At 39.8% G+C, this 23,216-nt stretch overlaps 1 protein-coding gene across 1 annotated transcript in view; it reads left to right on the top strand.

Moving 5' to 3' along the window:
* The window catches only part of dock1 (dedicator of cytokinesis 1), a 575,757-nt gene that overhangs the window by 455,694 nt on the left and 96,847 nt on the right, over nucleotides 1-23,216 (top strand). Inside the window, exons 36-37 of the mRNA XM_043713153.1 lie at nucleotides 11,151-11,299; nucleotides 22,521-22,606. Of these exons, the coding sequence (XP_043569088.1) occupies nucleotides 11,151-11,299; nucleotides 22,521-22,606 (235 nt within the window). The remainder of the gene's footprint in view (nucleotides 1-11,150; nucleotides 11,300-22,520; nucleotides 22,607-23,216) is intronic.

The raw sequence follows: 23,216 nt of genomic DNA, 5'->3' as shown, positions 1-23,216 counted from the left end.
TATACATCTTCTGTCTTAGGCCATCTTCTTTTCCAGGATAACAGTTAATTCATCTTTGAAACCAAAAATAAAATTACCTTTACATTGTATTCTACATGTCCTTTTGAAAAGTAATCAGTCATTTTGGAAGCAAGTAAGCAGCTAATTGGTGTGCGGCAATGTCTGAAAGACAGCAATGATATTAATGGCCTGTTAAGGATACGTTGGCCTGGAAACCATTAGACTGCATATATTGTTTGAAAAAGCCCAAATTTGCAAGTATTAGGTATGGTGTCATTACCATTAAATTACTGGCAGAGTAATCAAGGCAGAGTAATAATTCAAAAGCATGAGTTCAGTTTTCTTCATGTTATTTGAGGGCATTTAAATTCAGTTAATTAAAAACAAATCTGCAATAAAATGATACTATTAGTAATGTGACCATGAAACAATTAGATTGATGTTGAAAGTTAACTGTTTTGGGAACTAAATCTGTCTTCCTTCTTTCATCTGGACTTTATGAGATTCCATTCCAACAGTGATGTGGTTGACTCTTAACTGTCCTTGAAATGCCCTTGCACACTAATTGTTTAAAACTTCAACAATAAATTGAAGTATTTCAAAAAGGCGACAGGTCACTCTTTCTTAAGGGATATTTGGCATGAAAAATAATTGCTGACTTTGTCATAATGGCCACATTCCACAACAGAGTTAACATTTGTGTCCAATATGACAGCAGAAGAGTATTTCCCTCTCCACATACGCTACCAGATTTGCTGAGTTTCTCCAGTGTGCTCTGTTCTTATTAAGGGAGCGATATAAGTTAGTAAACTGTAGATTTCTTGCTGAGGTCTCTGTAACTGAAGTTTGTTCAGCAAACCTAATGAAACATATTTGATAGTGAGCTCTCTTATAATCCATGTCAAGCAATTTGGCAGGTAGTTGTAGGAAGTTGATGTATTTTCAACCACTGATCTCTATTTCTTTCCATTGTGCTTTTATTTTGCTGTCACTGCCCATGGCAGTTGGACTTGAACAAGTCCTGCCTAGCACTCATGGCTATCCATTTATATCTGGAGGATGAGAACAAGGATATGCGAAGGAATGTAAATCGGCACACTCGGTTTCCCAAATCTATTCTGCAATTTAGTTAGATCTTGGTTAACCTATACCCAGACAGTGGTTTAAGAAGGCAGCTCATCATCAAGGACAGTTTTCAAGGACACTTAGGGTGGGCAATACATCCCCTGAATGAATCAAAATAAACCGTAATATTTACCCACCTTGATCGATGTCCATTGATATCGTTAAATAAGTATTCATAGTCTTTTATTAGAGAGAATCCAAATGTAAATAATCTTTTGTGTGAAAAATAATTTTCCAATTGCACTTATGTAACCAAGTTCAGTAGAAGACTTCAAATAGAGACATGTCTGTAGATCACTCAGAAATCATTTTAAGGCAGGTTGCAATGAACAATAGACAATAGCTTTATCTCAGCATCTGCACTATTCACTGCATTAGTCCTTTACTCAGTGTCCTTCTATATCCTGAAATGAATCTGTTGCAATATCTTGCTGGAGTTACATCTCAACAGCATCACATCTTTCAAGATAAATAACTTGATCCCAAGGCACATGAAGCATTTAGAACTGGATTTTATCATCTTATGATTGAGTGAATGTACCATTAAAATCCAAGGCACTTTTCAACATTGCCAACACACACAATACCCAAAGAACACAACTCTGCCTGTGCTGGGTAATGATAGTGTTGTTAGTTTGCTTTGTATTAGCTTGGGGCATGTAAATCCAGAGTTGCTGCCCAAATTGAATTCAGCAATTTTACTGTCACTGTAATTCGAAGAATGGTCACTGACTCGACATGTTAACTCCACATTTTCTCCACAGTTACCGCCAGCCTGCTGACTTTCTCTTGCAATTTCTGTTTTTGTTTGTGATTTCCATCATCTATTGTTTCCTGCTTTACTTAGTTTAGATTCAGTTTGGTTGTAGAAATAAGGAGTTTTATCAGGTTGTTTGATTATATGACCAAATACTGAGAAATACTACATGAAAAGGATTATTTTCTTTTTCATATCACAAATAAGGGACGCACACATATATCTGCTTTCCTTTTTGAAAGGAAATGTTCTTTATATTGGAATGTTTTTAGCCAGGCACTCAATGTTTTTGGCAAAGATTATTAAGAGATATTTGTCAATTTCTGGGTTATTTCAAAGATTAATTATGTTGTTCGTATTTCAGAAATGTAAAATTTATCTTTGACATTTATTCATGTTCTGTGTGTTCTTGAATGGCATATTTCGTGAAACATTATTCTTTTAAAAGAAAAGATATTTAAAGCTACAGCAATTGCGAGCAAAGTTTGGATATGCATGATTTTTGATGATTGTAAAACGCTAACCATAAATTGCCATCCAATGCAAATAAGGTTTGAAAATTTGAATCACAAAAGCTTCTTAATAGTACACTCTTAAAGGACTCCTCAACATTTGAAACAAATGTTATGCAACTGAATTTGGCAAGCAATGCTCATTAGTTATTTTTCAAAAGCAGTTGATTGAAGCAAATGCCAGCAGGCTTTCTTGTGATCTTTTGTGTCACATTCTCAACAACATTGAATATGGTGACAGTTGTGATAAAAAACCTTGCTGTGAATCTAATTGTAAGCAATATATTATGACTGAGATTATACTTCAGGATCTATGCTGTGCTTTATACTCTTAACATTCTCTTTTGTTTTGAAAGTATATTTTATCTGCAGTAAAGTTGTAAAAAATCCATTTTTCAAATTAATTTAAACTCCTAATATCTTTACAGAAACTAAAACAAGGAATTAAGAAAGGCCATTTGGGCCATTAGCTTATACTTTCAAATCTGTCATGCTTTCCCCTCGTTATGCGTCTCTACACAGCCTTCTAAATTTCCTGGAGATGGTAAACAATGACAGCTGAAATCTTCAACGAGATGAATATTCCCCAGTTCTCAAAGGCAATCTAGTAAAACTCCAGGATGCCAATCCAGCCTTAAATTCCGTCATTTACCAGTGATTATTTCACATTACACAGAAGACACACATAACAAAACAAAATGCATGACATTCTGTTGTAGATAATTTCACATCTTTGTTACTGAAGCTTTAATCCATCTTAATCATTCATTTATCCATTTTAGGAAGTGAATTAATGGATTTTATTAAGGGTTTTTCCATCTTCCAGCTTGGTTTAAGACTTGTTATTTTGCAAATTACTCAGTGTGGAAGGTATTTGTGTATGTTGGGGTTTTCTAAATCTCTTTCAACTTTAAGGTTGATGCAACTTAGAACTTTGCTTGGCAAAGCTTCACGTGGGCCACACTGCAATTGAGTGCAGTCAAAGAAACTGGGCCTGCAATCGTTCTCTCCCAGTCAAAGAGCACTTAATTTCTGACCATAGTTTCAGAGATTCATATGGCCTTTTGACATCATTATTATTCAACTATGATCCCAATGAAGGCTTGTCCACTGAGGGTCTGTCACATGGTCCTCACTTATTTTATATGGGTGTGTTTACTTGGGCATAGTCAGCTCAAGCAGGTTTCTTAAAACATAACCAAGTACTTAGAAATTTCAGAAGTTTCTTAATATCTATGCAGCTGCATTCTTCCAAGTCACATGAATCTAGTGAGCGATTATCACTGTATTTGTGCCTTCCTGATGGAATAGTAGTATTAGTTGGGCAGTGTTGACAGCCTTCGTTTTAGTGCACAGCTTCATAGGGAGCATCCATGGAAGAAAGTATTCTGTATATTTTGTTTTATGCAGAGCCTTTCATATTCTCAAGACATCCCAAACTAGTTTAGAGCCAATAAAGCCAATAAATTACTTTCTGAAGTACCTTTCTTACACAGTCCCTCACGATCAAGGGTGATTTTCTTCCACTCGGTTTAATGAATTCTGAGGTAGTTGATATATACAGTGGGCAGTCTGAGGGTTGAGCTGGTGATACTTGAAGAGTAAGGCAGATGAGAGTTTGGAGTTCCATGAACTCTCTCCGACTCCTTTACCACTTCTGCATGCTCCCAGTGAAATCTCTTGATGTGTTCAGTGCCTTCTTCAATAATTCTTCTTTGTTTTGGTGGGTCACAAGCCAGGGGTTCCTAAACATCAAGTAACTGTTTGGTCCCTCAGGGATGCTTTCAGAACACTCCTTAGGCACTTTCGCCACACTTCTGAAAGTGAGTTCTGGGTGGACCATTGCTTCGGGAGTCTGAATTTTGACGTACAAAAGGCATCTTAAGTGCTCAGTGAAAAGTCTATTTGCTCACATGGCTTTGTGGAAGAAGTCAGTAATGACCTAGAAATCAGCTTCTGAGTGAGTAGCACAAAAAGATCATCCACATATCCTAGTCCCTGTTTGTAATTTTGTGGTTGAAGTGATTTTCATTTTGGATTGAAGATGCCAGAGGTTGAACTATGTCCTCTCTGTTGTGTAGACTTTATGTGTAATGAAGAGATTGCTCACTAGATGCCTTGGAAGAATGCAGCTGCATAAAAATTTCAGCCCTTCCTGATGAAGGGCTTTTGCCTGAAATGTCGATTTTCCTGCTCCTCGGATGCTGCCTGACCTGCTGTGCTTTTCCAGCATCACTCTAATCTAAACTCTGGTTTCCAGCATCTGCAGATCTCACTTCTGCCTACTTTCTTGATGTGTGTGGTTAATTTCCTGGAGGTAAGGTACTCTGGAGTAAGGTAAATGAAGAAGAAAATTGGTGCAGTGACACCAATGTGCTGGATTGTCTTCATTGAGAAAGGCTCAAAAGTTGGAGAGGACGATGGTTAAGGTCTCCATCCCAAAGATGGTACATTCATAGTGCAACCTTTCCCTGTAAACCATTGGTGTTGCAGCTTAGATTTTTGTGCTGACATGTCCAGTCTTGAGCCATGGCCTTTTGACTGAGAAAGCCCTTCAAAACTGATAATAGTGATGTTAACAATGAAAGTAGGTAAACTTGGACACGTTGAATCAGTATTTACAATAGAAGAAGAGGTCAACGTGCTAGACTTGCCAGAGAAACAATTATTGAATAAGGGACAGAGGCTGAACAAAGTTAACATGAGCTAGTTAACAGTAATGGAAAAATGCATGGCCCTAAAGAATAACGAGTTGACACAAGAAGATTGTTTTCATCCCAGTGTTTTTAAAAAAAGAATAATTACAGATGGTTCAACTAATTTTCCAAAAGCGTCTTGATTCATGTAGGTAAGAAAATTCTTATCAGTCCATTGTTTCAGAAAGATGACAAAGGGAAACCACATCATTATAAACCAGTTAACCTAGAGTCTGTCGATGAGGAAACTCCTAGGGTCTTAAATTAAGAATGGGGTGACTCAGCTTCTTGAACATTTCAGTTGATTAGAGACAGTCAGGGTGGATTTGAAAATAAAAATAGAAAATTATGAGAATACTCAGCAAGTCAAGATATCATCTGTGAAGAAAGAGCCTAGTGTAAAATTTTGGTCAAATATAATTTTTCATATTTCCAGTCCATTGAATTTGAGCATCCACAGTAGATTTCACATTTTATTTTGCAGAGTATGTAATACCACTGATTTTTTTGAAGAGTGACAGGGGAGTGTATTGAAATATTAAATGCCATTATCCAATAAGTGGAATTGATTAATTACCTTCAGCTGAATTTTACCAAAAATTAGCTAAGTATCAGTTTCAGGCATTTTCATCTGCATTCTGCACCCGATCAAACAGTGAATGCTGACAACTGTCTTTCATAGTGTTGCGGCACAATTGTAAAGGAAGTGTCCGAAAAATGGAAATTGTCATCTCACTTTGCTGACTTGATCATTTTGACTTGTTTGTGTGTGAGAGAGAAAGAGAGATGTGTGTTGGGGGGGAGAAGGGGGGGGGGGTGGCAGGGGCAGGGGCAGGGGTGGGGAGGTGGTTGTAGAGGAAGTGAAGACACATGGGCTGTCCTGTTCTTCTGACATACAAAAGAGATGACAACACCAGACCCTGCCAATCTGGTCTGAAGTTGCCACACAGATCAATGTGGTGTCAAGGAGGGTGCGTCTGCATCTGTCTAGGTAATGCCCAGATTAGCTCCATCCCAACTACAGATCCTGAGAATGCACCTAGACATAATGAGATGTAGAGGAAAAAGAAAACTTGCTGGAGGCTCATAGGTGGCAAGAGTGAAACATGATTGTAAATACATCACATTTTTAAATATGATGTCTCTTTTCATCATCAGCTCTGCGAGCAATTGTGACTTTACCTGCATCTACAAAAATGAAGGAATAAAGACCAGTCATCCTTAGTGCCACATGTTGTTATAGTTTTGTGCGAATGACAACATTGTGCCTACACTTGCATGAAACTTTTGTCATAATTGAACGATGAAGCATTAGGCTGTTGTGACGGGTTCCATCAACTTTAATCTTAACTTTAACCAATGACAAAGAAAATGTAAAAAAAAAATCAAATTTAAAAAAAATCAAACTACTAAGCTGATCTTGTAATTGGGTTTTAACAGTCGTTAGTAGCATTAAAACATTTAGTCGCTGCAGGATGACTTCACGCAATTCAGTTCCATTGAAGGAGGTGTACAAAGAGGTCCTGTCGATTTTGCTTTAGCCAATGTTGCCATGTTATGGATGCTGAAGATGTTGTTCCTCATGAAGAATGTCCTCATTGTCCCACTTGATACAAAGCTGTGGCTCTCATGGATCTTCATTGGCCATCACAGAGCTTCATTGCATCTTTCAGTTGTCTGGAGCAAAGCAACTAAAGGTTTAAGTGGAGTTCTTTGTCTGTACTTCAGTGAACTTCCATACATGACCTGCATGGGAACCTGAGGCGGAGGAGGCATTTTTTTGCCCCAGTGGAAGAAGGCACTGCATTTTATATATGCTGGCCATCATGACATGACATTATGACTGCCACCTCGAAACAGAGAATAGTGATGATGCTTCCTGGCATCTGCGCGGCGATCAAGGACAGATGAGCAACATGGCTTCCCAGAATTTTTGCTGCATCGTGAGGATACCTGTGGATAGAAACTCCATATTAGAAGATGGCTGCACATCTGCTGGGGCTTGAAGCTGATGCTGAGATTCCAGGCCCATGTGTTTTTTATCCATTTGTGTGGATATTTTGCTGCAGCCTGTACAGAGGTGACCACAGTTTCTGTGCCTGGATCAATTGGGGGTAGTTCCATTGAGTCTTTGGGGAAATATCAAAATCAAAACAGCTGCTCAGAAACGTGATCATTTAGCAGTTGCATGAATAAATATTCAAGCAACATCTTCAAAACACTGGAACGTGGAGGCCTTTAACATAGAGGGCAATTGGATCCCTCTGCATGGACCTTTCATGTTGTTGAACGGATTCACATGTGTGCTGTTCAAACCACTTGGCACACATACAGCAGTCTATTGTAGATGTGGCAAGAATGAGGATGTCTCCTCCCCATCCCAATTCTCACATTACCCAATAAAAACAGCATTGCATGTAGAATAATTGTATGGACATCTCAGAATCCAAGGTGTGAACTGAGCAAATCCTGAACAGGCTATAAAATCTTGGAAGGTGATTTTTAAAAATTATTCAATTGTGGGGTGTGGTCATCGCTGGCTGGCCAGCATTTATTGCCCATCCCTAGTTGTCCTTAAGAAGGTACTGTTGAGCTGCCTTCTTGAACCGCTGCAGTCATCTGTTGTAGGTTGACCCATATTGCCCTTAGGGAGGGAATTCCAGGATTTTGAGCCAGTGACAGTGAAGGAACAGCGATATATTTCTAAGTCAGGAATATATGAGTGGCTTGGAGGGGAAAGAGGTGATAGCGTTCCCATATATCAGCTACCCTTGTCCTTCTAGATGGAAAAAGTGATGGGTTTGGAAGGTGCTATCTGAGGCTTCTTGCTGAATATTTGCAGTGCATCTTGTAGATAGTATGCACTGCTGCTAATGAGCATCAGTAGTGAAGGGAGTAGATGTTAGTGGATGTAGTGCTAATCAAGCGGGCTGCTTTGTCCTGCATGGTGTCATGTTTCTTGAGTGTTGTTGGGGCTGCACTCATCCTGGCATGTAGGGGGTATTCCATCACACTCATGACTTGTGCCTTGTAGATGGTGGTCAGGCATTGGGGAGTCAGGAGGTGAGTTACTCGCCACAGTGCTTCTAGCCTCTGATCTACTCTTGTAACCACTGTGCTTATGTGATGAGTCCAGTTGAGTTTCTGGTCAATGATAACCCCGAGGATGTTGATAGTGTGGGATTCAGTGACGATAATACTATTGAATTTCTAGGAATGGTCATTAGATTCTCTCCTCTTGGTGATGGTTATAGCCTGGCATTTGTGTGGTGTGAATGTTACTTGCATTTGTCAGCCCAAACCTAGATATTGACCAGATCTTGTTGCATTTGAACATGGGCTGTTTCAGTATCTGAAGAGTCACAACAGTGTTGAACATTGTGCAATCATCGGCAAACATCCCTACTGACTTTGTGATGGAGAGAAGGTAATTGATGAAGCAGCTGTAGATAGTTGAGCCTAGGACACTATACTGAGGAACAAATACAGAAATGACCTGGAGTTGAGATGACTGACCTCCATCTTGTGTGTCAGCTGTGACTCCAACCACTGGAGAGTTTGCCCCCCAGTACCAATTGATTCCAGTTTTGTTAGGATAGCTTGATGCTATACTCGGTCGAATGTAGCCTTGATGTCAAGGACTGTCAATCTCACCTCGCCTCTGGATTTCAGCTCTTTTGTCCATGTTTGAACCAAGGCTGTAATGAGGCCAGGATCTGAGCAGACCTGGTGGAATCCAAACTGAGTGTCACTGAGCAAGTAATGGCTGAGCATGTGTTGTTTGATAGTATCATTGATGACACCTATCACTTTTTACTGATGATTGAAAGTAGACCGATGGGCAGTAATTGACCAGGATGGATTTGTCCTGGTTTTTTTGGACAGGGCATACCTGGACAATCTTCCACATTGTTGGGCAGATGCCAGTCTTGTAAATGTACTGGAAAGCTTGGCTAGGAGAGGGGCAATTTCTGGAGCACAAGTCTTTAGAACTATTGCCAGAATTGTGTCAGAGCCTGTAACCTTTGCAGTATCCAGTGTCTCCAACCATTTCTTGATATCCTAACATGGAGTGAATCAACTTGGCTGAAGACTGGTGACCACTGGAGGAGGCTGAGATGGATCATCCACTCGGCACTTCTAGCTGAAGATTGCAGCAAAAGCTTCAGCCTTATCTTTTGCACTGATGTGCTGGGCTCTTCCATCATTGAAGATAAGATTCTTTGTGGAGCCTCCTCCTCTAGTGATGTGTTTAATCATCCACCACCATTCACAACTACATGTGGTAGGACTGCAGAGTATAGATCTGATTGATTGGTTGTGGGACTTATTTTGTTTGTTTATCACTTGCTGCTTATGCTGTATGGCATGCAGGTAGTCCAGTTAGATGGCCTCACCAGGTTGACACCTCATCTTCAGGAATGCCTGGTGGTGCTCCTGGGAATGCCCTCCTGCACGCTCCATTGAACCAGGGTTGATTCCCCTGGATTCATGTTAATGGTTGAGTTTGGGAATGTGCCGATCCATGAGGTTACAGATTGTGCTGGAGTACAATCGTGCTGCTATTGATGGCCCTCAGCACCTCATGGATGCCCAGTCTAGATCGGTTCAAAGTCTGTCCCATTTAGCATGGTGATAGTACCACACAGCATGTTTTTCTCTTTTGTTGGTTCCCTAACCAACTACCACTGTGCCAGTCAAACAGCAAGTCCTTTAGGACCTGACCAGCTCGATCAGTAGTACTGCTACCAAGCCACTCTTGGTGGTGAACATTGAAATTTGCATTTGCAGAATTGTATTTGCAGATACATTCTAGTTTGCTCAAAAAGCACACAACCTGCAGGCAGTCAATTCATAAAACAATTCCTACTTTGGAAATAGAACCAGTCTGACTCAAGATTGGGATACAGACAGACTCTAACCTCACACCTTTAATACATTGTCTGAGCTGCGATGTCATTTTTTAAAATAAAACCTTAAATTATCTCGAGAATTCGACTTAAAAGAAGTTCTGGGATTTACATATTAATAAACCGAAACCTGCAACCAATTCTAAAAGATGAAAGACTTAACAGCAATCTAGGTTTGTTCAATATATTGTTTTAATTGCATGACACTGTGATCTTTTGCAATGAATTCTGTGCTTTAAAATCCTGCCCCACAAGTTACCTGATGAAGGAGCAGCACTGTGAAAGCTAGTACTTCCAAATAAATCTGTTGGATTATAACTTGGTGTTGTGTGATTTTTAACATTATTTAAGTGTAAGAATTTATATAAGTAAACAAATTCTGCTGAAATGAAGCATAGTTTTATATATGATATACCAGTTATTGAAATGAAAATCACTGAAGAACATTTCACAACCTTTTCATGTACGCAAGTAGAATTATTATATTAATAACCCATCAGCTATGTACTGTACTTACACAGCCCAATGCAAAAACATAACACACTGATCCTAGTACGACCAGGTGAATTGGAGGATAAAGAAGGCAAAGTCATCAACAGCAAATAATTGACCCTCCCTTAGGAAGTAAATATGTTTAGAAGTCATTTGTTATTTTATAACAAGTGCCTAATTTTCAAATGAAAGAGTTGTGTTAAATGTGGCCCTTCTGTTGTTTGTGCTTAATCCACTTGGAAATTGATGGCTCCAAAAGAAGCTTGAGTGGATTTTCGTAAGTAGTGGTTGCCCAATATAGATGGATTTTAAGTGCCCTTATAATTAGGCTAGATAGTACAGTAAGGTCACCAGAATATTGTTACATTGCGGTTAAGCATGGTAATGGACTAATAGGTGGTGTTAAAAGACCAACCTATTTGAGTCAGAGACAATAAATTAATATTAAAATATCAGGAAACAAACTGGCAGATTGTTTAAATTTAAGCCTACTTATTAGCTAAGTAAAGCTATTTTGTTGGTTTTATTCCCTTGTTTTGTTAGATGCTACTAACATTTTATAATAATGCATGGCTTATTTTGTAAGTTTGCTTAATTTTATGCTGTAGCAATATTTTCTTTATATTCTTTGTCTTTATGGGCTATTCTTTCCTTCAAGGCCAGCACAAAATCAAATTTATCCCAGAAATGGTGGGTCCAATCTTGGAGATGACTCTGATTCCAGAAACTGAACTGCGCAAAGCTACAATTGCAATATTCTTTGATATGATGCAATGTGAATTTCATTCAACAAGAAGTTTCCAGAGGGTAAGTGAATTCATGGGAATATTGAAAACCATTTGACAATGACTTAAAAACATTACATACTGTAATAAAATTTGCAGTGCAAAGAAATATTTATGTCTGCAAATAAATATAGACACAAGTCTTCCAATATCCAGATTGTTAGAAATAAGGTGGGAGATGTGTGCATGAGGAGCTCATGAAGTCCTACCATGTACATGCACACAAATTGCCTGGAGAGTTTAAACTCCTGATTGATTGATTTTCATTTTCTGGAGCCCTTCACTGAAGTATTTGATATTGACCTCACTGTCAAAGACGAGAGCCAAATATGCAGGATTTACCTGCATTTGCATCCAGGAAGTATTACACCACTTAACCTGGTCTAACTCAGAAATTAGCATAACTGAGCTGACCACCTCACCCAATTCATATACTCATTATTGCAGTTAAAGACCAGGATATTCAAAACATAACTGAATAAGGCAACTTGTGTCATGAAAAGAGAACGTGTCCTGTCTTTATCATCATTTAATGTGTTCAACAGTCTTCCCTGTGGGCATATGCATTAGCCCATTGAAACCTTAGCCAGCATAGGGAGTGTTGGCCAAGTAACTGTAAAAGACACAGGCAGTGGCAATGCATGCTGTATTGATGCTAGTTGGAAGATTTGGACCACTGTTTTCACTTTTGTTCCTTGAGCTACCCCAAGGGAAACTTCCATATCCGCCACAGATTCACCTGCACCTCCACCCACATCATCTACTGCATCCGCTGCAGCCGGTGTGGCCTCCTCTATATTGGGGAGACAGGCCGCCTACTTGCGGAGCGATTCAGAGAGCACCTCTGGGCCACCCGGACGAACCAACCCAACCAACCTGTGGCACAGCATTTCAACTCCCCCTCCCACTCCACCGAGGATATGCAGGTCATTGGACTCATCCACCGCCAAACCACAACAACCCGACGGTCGGAGGAGGAGCGTCTTATCTTCCGACTGGGAACCCTCCAACCGCAGGGGATGAACTTGGACTTCACCAGTTTCTTCATCCCCCCTCCCCCCACCTTGTCTCAGCCGGATCCCTCCAGCCCGGCACCGCCTTCCTGACCTGCAGTCTTCTTCTTGACCTCTCCGCCTCCATCCTACTCCGACCTATCACCCTCACCTTGACCTCTTTCCACCTATCACATTTCCAACTCCCCTCCTCCAAGTCCCTCCTCCCTACCTTTTATCTTCTCCTGCTGAACACTCTCTGCTCATTCCTGAAGAAGGGCCTGTGCCCGAAACGTCGAATCTCCTGTTCCCTGGATGCTGCCTGACCTGCTGTGCTGTTCCAGCAATAAAGTTTCAACTTTGATCTCCAGCATCTGCAGACCTCACTTTCCCTTCGACGTTACTTGCAGAGTTATCCATATCAATACTTCATTCTGAGGCAGTGATGTATATGTAGCAAAGTATGCTCCTGCACTGTGTCCCAATGAAATGCAGTTAAACAGGTTACATCTTCATATTGCATTTTAAGCTGCAGACATACTAATGCTGTTATTCCATTTGGATTGGCCTTTAAGATATCAAGATAAAATGTTGGCTAAGCAGTTGGTGTTTGGTCTTTCATTTTTGATAAATTTATTTCATTCATAACATGTAGAATTAAAAACTAGTGAAACAATGCCATCAAAGTGACTTTGTTAATTGGAGTGCCTTTTAAACACAAGTTAGAAGATTTCCTGTACTTTCGCTTTTGGTGAGTAGTCACATAAATTTCATAAATATAGGGAGGTGTTGTCAACAAAATGCTACAGATCTTTGCTATATGTAAAATTTGTAATATATTACTCACAGATTTCTTGATTCAGTCATTCATTCATTCAACCATTTAGTCATTCAATTATTCAATCATTGAGCCATTCATTACTAAGATTTCTTACATTGAGTTGTTTAAGCTGCCAGTATTTGTTTGCAACTGATTATATCTATATTTCTAATATGTATATTTGTTTATGAAGCATGAATATTGCTTCAATTTATGTCTTTGTAGCTATTCATTTGTGCTAGGTTTGTAGGTAGTTTCTAATCAACCTATTCAGAGATGTCCTTACATATCACTGGTGCAAATGGGACTTGAAACTAGGTCTCATGGCTCAGAGATAGGGGTACTAGCACTACATTTTAAGAGTTCCGTGTTAGGTTTCTTTGCTTGTGTTAAGGGAGTGTTTGTATAGTGATAATGCTTATTACAATGTATATGTGCATGTGATTGTATTGGATTTGTATGCATCTATTTATGCAATTGCCTAAATTTATTTTATAGTGACTTGGAGATGCCGGTGTTGGACTTGGGTATACAAAGTTAAAAATCACACAATATCAGGTTATAGTCCAACAGGTTTATTTGGAAACACTAGCTTACGGAGCGCTGTTCCTTCATCAGGTGGTTGTGGAGTATACTGTAATGTTGTAATTGTACTCACCTCTACCACTTCTTTTGGCAGCTTTTTCCATATACACATCACCCTTTGTGTGGAAAAAGTTGACCCTCAGGTTCCTTTTAAATCATTCCCTTCTCCCTCTAGTTTTAGACTCCCATGCCCTTGGTTATTCACCTTATCTAAGCCCCTTGTAATTTTATAAACCTCTGAAGGTCACCCCTCACACTCTAGAGAATAAAGTCCTAGCCTGTCCAATTGTAGTGATTGGAACCAATTGGATCTTGTTGACTATAAGATCCTTGATTAGGATGGTTAACCTAGGCCAATCAGGAAAACTCTGTATGATCAATATAACCAGGAGATTTACTATCTCCTCAGTCCAGAGGACTGACACTGAGCTCGTTGGCCACAGCCAGTGTACTGTGCACAAGTGAATAAAGAGTGACTTGGTAACAGGATACTGGCCTTTGTGCAATTATTTCGCCAGTCTTTTTTTAGAACTCAAATCTCACTAACATCCCAAACGTTTTTGCACCCTGTACAGTTAAATAACATTCTTCCTATGGCAGGGCGACCAGAAATGTATGCAGTGCTGCAAACATGGCCTCACCAATGTTTTGTACAATTGTAATCCCAACACCTGTAGTTGATGCTGTAACTAATAAAAGCAAATGTGCAAATGCCACCTTCACTACCTTATCTATCTGAGGTGCCACTTTCAAGGAATTATATACCTGCACCCCTAGGTCTCTGTTGAATAACACATCCAGAGGCCTGCCATTAACTGTGCAAGTCCTGCCCTAGTTTGTCTTAGCAAAATGCAGCATCTCCCATTTATCTGAATTAAACTCCATCTGCCATTCCTCAGCCCACTGGCACAGTTGATCAAGGTCCCATTGTACTCTTAGATAACCTTCTTCACTGTCCACTATACCACCAATTTTGGTTAAAAATCTCACAACACCAGGTTATAGTCCAACAGGTTTATTTGGAAGCACTAGCTTTTGAGGTGCTGCCTATTCATCAGGTGGTGAAAACACCTTTTGAACTATAACCTGGGTGTTATGTGATTTTTAACTTTGTCCACACCAGTCCAACACCGGCACCTCCAAATCATGACCAATTTTGGTGTCATCTGCAAACATGTCTCCTGTATTCTCATATAAATAATATAAATGATGAACAACAGTGGACCCAGCATCAAACCTTAAAGCACACCACTGATCACAAGCCTCCAGGGTGAGAAACAACCCTCTGTCTCTACTGTCAACCAATTTTGTATCAATTGGCTAGCTCTCCCTGGATCCCATGTGATCTAACCATGCAAACTCGTCTACCATCCGGTACCTTGTTGAAAACCTTGCTAAAGTCCATATTGACAACATGTACGACACTGCTCTTATCAATCTTCTTGGTCACCTCTTCAAAAATTCAATCAAATTTGTGAGACATGATTTTCCATGCACAAAACCATGCTGGCTATCCCTGATTAGACCTTGCCTTTCCAATTGCATGTAGATCCTGTCTCTCAGAATCCCCCCCAAAACTTCCTCACTTCTAATGTTAGGCTCACCAGTTTGTAGTTCCCTGGCAGCCCTTCTTAAATCATGGCACAATCTTAGCCAACCCTGTAGTCTTCTGGCACCTCATCTGTGGCTATTGATGACATAAATATCTCTGCTAGGGACCCTGTTGTTTCTTCCATAGCTTACAACAATGTCACAGGATACACTTGATCAGATCTCAGGGATTTATCCATTTTAAGCCCCAACCCCTCCTCCCCCAACCTCTCCTCTTCTCTAATATGGACTATTTTCAAGGCATCACTGCTTACTTCCTGAGTTCCCCAGCTTCTATGTCTTTCTCCATGGTAAATACTGATGTGTAAATACTGATTTAGGATCTCACCCATCTCCTGTGGCTGTATGCCTAGATGATCGTGTTGATCTCTAAGGGACTGTGTTTGTTCCCTAGTTACTCTTTTGCTCTTAATACACTTCCAGAATCTCTTTGGATTATCCTTTACCTTATCTGACAGGGCTATCTTATGTCCCCTTTCTGCCCTCCTGATTTCCCTCTCGTGTACTCCTACAACCCCTGTACTCCTCAGGGGGGTTCCCTTGATCTCAGCTGCCTATACCTAACATATACCACCTCCTTTTTCTTTACCAGCATCAATATCATTCAGTGCTCCCTACTCATGCCAGCCTTGCCTTTCATAATGACTAGAGAGTCCCCTTTACAGCAGAGCCAGTCATGGTACCACAGACCTGGCTGCTACTTCCATTTTCCCCTGAGAGGCTATCCCCGGCAACAGTGTCCAAAATGGTATACTAGTTTCACTGGCAGATAGCCACAGGAGACTCTTGCCCTTTTGAAAGGGTACTTTTAAATTCATACTTGAATAAGAGGACACTTTTTTATGGGATAGGCCAGGTTGCTCTTTCAAAAAGTGAACATAGGCTGGGTTGCTGAATGGTCTCCATTAGGTAAGTTATGCTTCTGATCTTAGGCGTGAACGTGTGCTAATATATTGTGCACTCAAGTGCTACAGGCCAAAAAGAAAATTTTATATTGGAAGTTGTGAACTATCATTCAGATTTCCATTCAAAATCAATTTAAACATATTGAAAACGACCTCAGAATATTACATTTGTTGGCAATTTTTGTCTGTCATTCTGCAGCTGTTATTTTCAAAACATATGAAACACAAAAACAGACGCTCTAAATGCACATTTTTAGCTATAAATTTGCAACATTCTCAAGCCTTTTTCAACTTACTAAAGATTTTTAGAACCATGATTTACAGGTACTTTTTTCAACATTGTGTGCTGCATTTGTGACTCATGTGTTGCCTCTACATTGGAGAGATCAAATGCAATCTCCTTTGAGAAACACCTCTACTCAATGCACAAATGTGACTCCACTCACTTTAATTCTCTACCCATTACCATTCTGACCTCTATGCCTTGGCATCCTCCACTTTTCTGATTAAAGACATGTAAGCATGAGCAGCAGCACCTCCCACCTTTCTTCCCATTGTTTTTCCCTGCCTCTTACCTGCATAATACCTGAACACATCTAGTTTTGTTGAAAGGTCATCATTGTGAAAAGTTTGTTTCTCCACAAATGATACCCCCACCTGCTGAGTACTTCAAACATTTTCTACTTTAGATTAGATGTTCAGCATCCATAGCATTTTACTTCTACTTGTGGCTAAGATTAAGTGTATGTTCCAAGCTGCAAATCATCAGAGGATTTTAAGATCAGGGTTTTTGGAGGATCATACATTGAGCTGAGCTGCTATTGGTTGATCTTTATGCTAGCTTTGCCTTTATACCAACTCAGTGTACAGCAGTCATAGCTCTGGTTGACATGCAGTGCCAAACCCCAGGCTGGCAGAATCAGGGAGACTATGAAGGAGTGAAGAAAGATTTGCCAATCCAGCGAACCATCTTTGTGAAGAGCATCTTCTGGGATTGCTGCAGGTTCCAAGCAGCGTATATGTTTTGTCTGCAGGATTTCCCCAGCAAGGGATATTTTGATGTCACCTTCTTGAGCATAAAACAATACGAACATCGCCTGAAGGTATTTGAGGAGAAAGGAAGTGAGGGCCCATGTTTGTGGCACCATGTTCATCCTCCCAATACAGAGGGACCAGGTTGCTACAATTCATGTGTATAGCCCCCAAGACCCATTAGCAGATGACCTGACTCCTGGGAAGCTATGTGTAGCTGGATTAAGGCAGCACCGATATAGTTGACCTCTTTGGTATTTGGACCAGCAAACATCAGGTCAAGGTGACCCTGAAGGTTGACATCAATGGGAACTCCCTCCACCCACTCCAGTTTTGTGATCGGAGGGAGTCAAAGTTACCTGATATTTGGAGTAGTTTAGAGTGTGCCAAACCATCGGGAGGTCACTGCATATGACAGCAGACTGCAGAGTTACCCTGTGCAGGAATTGTAAACAGAAGGGGCACCTGACTAAGAGCTGCGACCTGTGTGGGGAAGCAGGGCACATCTACAAAGCTTGCTGAAGGTGGGGTGCGGGGCAAGGGTGGGAGGTTGGGGGGGATGCAGACACATATGCACAAATGGCCAGAAGTGGCATTACCAGCAGTAGACCTTGTTTCTCTCTCCACCAAAGCTATTGAGATGAGAGTTGCAAAAGGAGCACGAGGCTTGCAAGAAAAGGATGGAGAATGCAGCAGAGGGGCATCAACTGACTCAACTCTACCTGAGAAAACAGAGTTGTTGAAGGAAGAGGCAGTGGAGAAGCTAGGTAAATGGAAAATGGTGAGAAGAAACCTTAAAAGGAAACCACACAGGGCCCTGGTGGAAGTTGAAAAATGTGGTGCTGGAAAAACACAGCAGGCCAGGCAGCATCCAAGGAGCAGGAGAATCGACGTTTCGGGCATAAGCCCTTCTTCAGGAATGAGGCTGGTGTGCCAAGTGGGCTGAGATAAAAGGTAGGGGGGAGGGAATTTGGGGGAGGGGCGCTGGGAATACGATAGGTGGAAGGAGGTGAGGGTGATAGGCTGGAGAAGGGGTGGGGGCGGAGAGGTCGGTAAGAATATCGCAGGTCAAGAGGGCAGTGCTGAATCTGGGGGTTGGGACTGGGTCAACATCACAGAGGGAAAAGGCAGCTATATAAAAGACGTAACAGCGGCTCCACTGATGATGAAGACATGCGGGAGGATAACCATAAACAAAAGAACAGCAAAGTACATTGTGACATTCACAACGCCAGGCATCACAAGGAGCCCAGTGAAACTCCACCTCCTAATAACAGGAACCGGGATTCAGAGCACCTTTCCTTCGAGCATTGTCTGGTCTACTCGCCTATTTCTGAGAGGTTGTTAAAAATTTAATTTCTTGTTGATATATTTTTCAAATGCTGTCTAAATCTGTTTGAAACAGCTTTTTAAAGTACTCTAGATTTTGCAGATGTTTTTTCTTTCATTGAGAAGAGATTAACTAATTATGTAATTGCATCAAGTTTTGATTGATTTTAACTGTACCAAACAAATTACGTATGTATAAATATAACATTAAAACATAATGGCTTCAGTCTTTCAAGTGGACTATAGAACAGTTTGACCAACTGATGATTTATTATAACTTTCCAAATATAGGAACTGATTTATTATTCCATTAATAAACAGAATTTATTGACTTTTAAGACTTATTCGTTAAATCTAACTGCGAGATCACAAATTGACAACCAACAAAACCCAGATGAAGAGAATTGGTCATTGTGGGAAGGTGGTTAGTGAGGTAATTGGACATAATGGGGTAGGAACTTGAGGACATCTTGGAAGGTGATGAAAGGAATCCAAAGTTCGAACTTTCTTTATTTCTAATCCTCCACCATCACTTGTCACCTTCCAAAGTTTCTGCTTTGTGTTAATTTTGTCAAAATAAATGGGCCTTCTTTGAATGGGAGCCTACAATTTTGCCATTAGGTACATGACAAAACAGCAAACCATTTCATTATCGATTATAGACAAAAAAAAAGATTTGTTTTGATGCCTGAAAGGTGAGTATTAAGCGTACAAGGATACATTGTCCTTAAACTGTCTCAACAATTGCCTTAATTTTAATTTGGCCTGTTTTGGCTTATTATTTACATTTAATAACCATTAAATAGACAGCTATATATTGAAACAACAGCAAAAAGGAGCAATAAACTGAATTTTCAAAATGTTAGTAAACAGCAGATATTGCACTGTTGTGTTGTAGTGCATTGTAGCTTGGGCTAGTAGTGACAAATTTGAATGAGCTCAGAAAAAAATAGCAGACTTCGGGGAGAAGAGAAAAAACACAGTTGAGTACCTGAGAAATAGAAGAATTATTAGAAATATGTCTGACTTTTAAGTGCAAAAGACAGGTGACTAATTTACAATCAAATGTGACCCTCGCTTTAATGACTGACCTGCTGTATCTTCTGCCATTTATTAAATTCAGATTACCGTTATGTGTTTTATTCTTTTTATTCGTGCAAAGAGCATCGGCAAGAAAAAATGACTAACCAGTTAGTAAGCAGAAACTGGAGCAAACGCCAAGACAATGCATATCTTATGCTTGATTAGCTGCATGAAATGTTCCTGATATACTTTACTGGATATAATATTTGTGCAAAAGCAAAAGGCTGTAGATGCTGGAAATTTGAAATAAATTAAGATGATTGATATGTGCAGGTTTGGGTATATCTGTGGAGAAAGAACTAACATTTCAAATCATAACCTTTTATCAGAACATATTTTGTGGGGGTTTTTTATGGTACAGAATCATCAATGTGTAAATCACTTCATCTGTTTTTATGCAAGCATAAGGATACTTAAGGTTTCTCCAGAGGCTTAAATAACATGAGCTGTCTAACAGCGCCAGAGACCCGGGTTCAATTCCCGCCTCAGGTGACTGAGTGTGTGGAGTTTGCACATTCTCCCGTGTCTGCGTGGGTTTCCTCTGGGTGCACCGGTTTCCTCCCACAGTCCAGAAATGTGCAGGTTAGGTGAATTGGCCATGCTAAATTGCCCGTAGTATTAGGTGAAGGGGTAAATGTAGGGGAATGGGTCTGGGTGGGTTTCGCTTCGGCGGGTCGGTGTGGACTTGTTGGGCCGAAGGGTCTGTTTCCACACTGTAAGTAATCTAATCTAATCTAATCTAATCTAATCTAATCTAATCTAATCTAAACATGCCATTATCCATTAAGTATAAGGAATTGCATTGATATGATATTATGTTCTAGGTCTTCCAGTCCTGGGTATTTGAGGATCAGGTGCATGACCCAAGATACACATCCCATGGAAATCTTGAATCATTGACTCTGTGGGAATTGTCCAGCTCATTTGAAATGTTCTCCAGTCCCTTCAAAACTGGTCTTCAATTCTGGATTAGCGGTCAGACTCACTTACCTGCATATTTACTCATTAAGTATTAGAAAAATTGTAATCTAACATCTGGGTAACTATGTAACTTGCCATCATGACTAAACTCTCTGGCACCCACATTTACTTAGCTGATCTGACAGCTCCGCCTAACCTGACTACCAGCAGCTGCCCTGCCTACTTGCCACGCAATCCACTTAACTACTTAATTACTGATATATTCGCCTGATCACATACCCATTCACACAGTAATTCTCTAACACACTGAAAAACTCATTTAAATATCCCAAATCTTTTCAGTGTGTCAGTAAACACTTATCAAAATGCAGCAGCTAGAGCCATAAAAATAGAGTGTGGTTTGTTTTCCCCTGGCATTTCAGTGCTATCTGGAAGCAATCCAGTTTAAGGTACACCCAGTATTTCTGAAAAAGCCAGACTTGAAAGACCAGAAATTCAGACCAATTGTGGCATAGAATATAGGAATGAAGTGGCAATCAGATGCTGATTGGCACTCCTTGAAAGATTTCGGCCTATAATTCAAAATAGATTCTAGAATGCTTTGATGCTTGAATGAGATTTACATAAACTCTGGACAAGTGGTATTGTGTATGAAAATTGCATTCTTAATAAATATTAAAGCATTGATGGCTCCATTTATGAATATTTATGATGTTTGTATTGTATAGTCATAATTGTGTAATGAGAATGCAAATCTTTTAATAATATAACTTATCATCCTAGAAAATGAAGAGTTTTCTTGAAAAGTCTAGTAGGAATGTATAGGTTGTACCACAATGGGAAGCAATTCATCTCATAGGATATGTGCTAGTTTTTGAAGGAACTATCCAATTTGATTCTACAGCACATTTCTTTTCCCCTTATAATCACATACCTTTCAAGAACACGTCTAATTGTTTAGTTAATTAATAACCAATATTTCAGCAGGAAAGGGAGAAGTTTGTAAAATTGATGTTCTTTATCATGTAGTTATTAATGTGAGATAAAATGTCTTTTGGTAGTTGTTAATCTGATATAGAAGTCGAACAATAATTGCTTGCAAGTTAAATATATCCCTAAAGTAGGGATCTCTATTTGGGAAGCAAAATAGAATAAAGATCACCATCAAGCATATACATGGTGCAGATGAGCATCCTGTTAAAAACTCCGAAATAATTTTCACCATGAGGTTAATAACCATTACAGGTTGTACAAGCTCTGCACAAGTTATTTTTATAGTATAGCTCTTGTCTCCTGCTTGTGTCTCAAGCAAATTGTAAGGTGAATGAAACTATTCTGGAGACAGATTATCAGAAATAGATTTTGATAATCAGATATTAATCCATTCTGATGTTCTCAGGAGTAAGAAGCACAGTTGAGCAAATTTCTATTAGAACTCATTTGAGAGACAGTGGAGTAGATGAATAGTAATTCTCGCAAAATATTTCCTTTTATCTGCATTTTCTTCGGTTTTGCAATTTTTTAGTGTCAAAAATTTACATTTTTATGTCTTCCTTATTCAAAATAAGTTGAAAGACTCCATTCATATTGTTATTTCAAAGTTTTTAACCAAGGTAAACTTTGTTAATATTGTCTATATGCATTCATACAGAATAAACATTACTTTATGTAAGCAAGATGAGTAAACCATTCTTCAAATACCTAACAACTGTTTATGCTGCAGCAAACAAAGTTTTGCTCTATATTCCTGCAACTGTCTGCAAATGCACTACAACTGACAATGGATCGTTTTGAAATTTGTTGTTCTTAAGGTCAATGAAACAAGCTAGAAACAATTAGTTATTTTATGTATCTTTCTCAGTACGTAAGTCATAGAAACTTTATTAATAAATGAAGATGAAGCATTTCCTTTGAACTGGAAGCATGCTGTTTTGCTGATTATTTATGCTCCCTATTTAATTATAGTTTGAAAATGAAATCATAACCAAGCTCGATCATGAAGTGGAAGGAGGCAGAGGGGATGAGCAGTACAAAGTGCTATTCGAAAAGATGTAAGTGTCAATTATTGTGAATAATTATCCTGTATCAGAAATAAATAGCATAACAGTGGGCGGCATGGTGGCACAGTGGTTAGCACTGCTGCCTCACAGCGCCGGAGACCCGGGTTCAATTCCCGCCTCAGGCGACTGACTGTGTGGAGTTTGCACGTTCTCCCCGTGTCTGCGTGGGTTTCCTCTGGGTGCTCCGGTTTCCTCCCACAGTCCAAAGATGTGCAGGTCAGGTGAATTGGCCATGCTGAATTGCCCGTAGTGTTAAGTAAGGGGTAAATGTAGGGGAGAAAATGAGGTCTGCAGATGCTGGAGATCAAAGTTGAAACTTTATTGCTGGAACAGCACAGCAGGTCAGGCAGCATCCAGGGAACAGGAGATTCGACGTTTCGGGCACAGGCCCTTCTTCAGGAATGTAGGGGTATGGGTGGGTTGCGCTTCGGCGGGTCGGTGTGGACTTGTTGGGCCGAAGGGCCTGTTTCCACACTGTAATGTAATGTAATCTAATCTAATCTAAACAATAATACTGCAGGACAACAGATTTTGCTATAATGGAAATATGTGAAGAACACATAGCATTCAAATACTTTAAATTTGACTTCAATTATTCTTT

The sequence above is a fragment of the Chiloscyllium plagiosum genome, chromosome 22 (genome assembly GCF_004010195.1).
Source record: "Chiloscyllium plagiosum isolate BGI_BamShark_2017 chromosome 22, ASM401019v2, whole genome shotgun sequence".
NCBI classification, from domain to species: Eukaryota; Metazoa; Chordata; class Chondrichthyes; order Orectolobiformes; family Hemiscylliidae; genus Chiloscyllium; species Chiloscyllium plagiosum.
The sequence above is the reverse complement of the archived record's forward strand: the minus strand, read 5'-3'. Positions and strand labels throughout refer to the sequence as shown.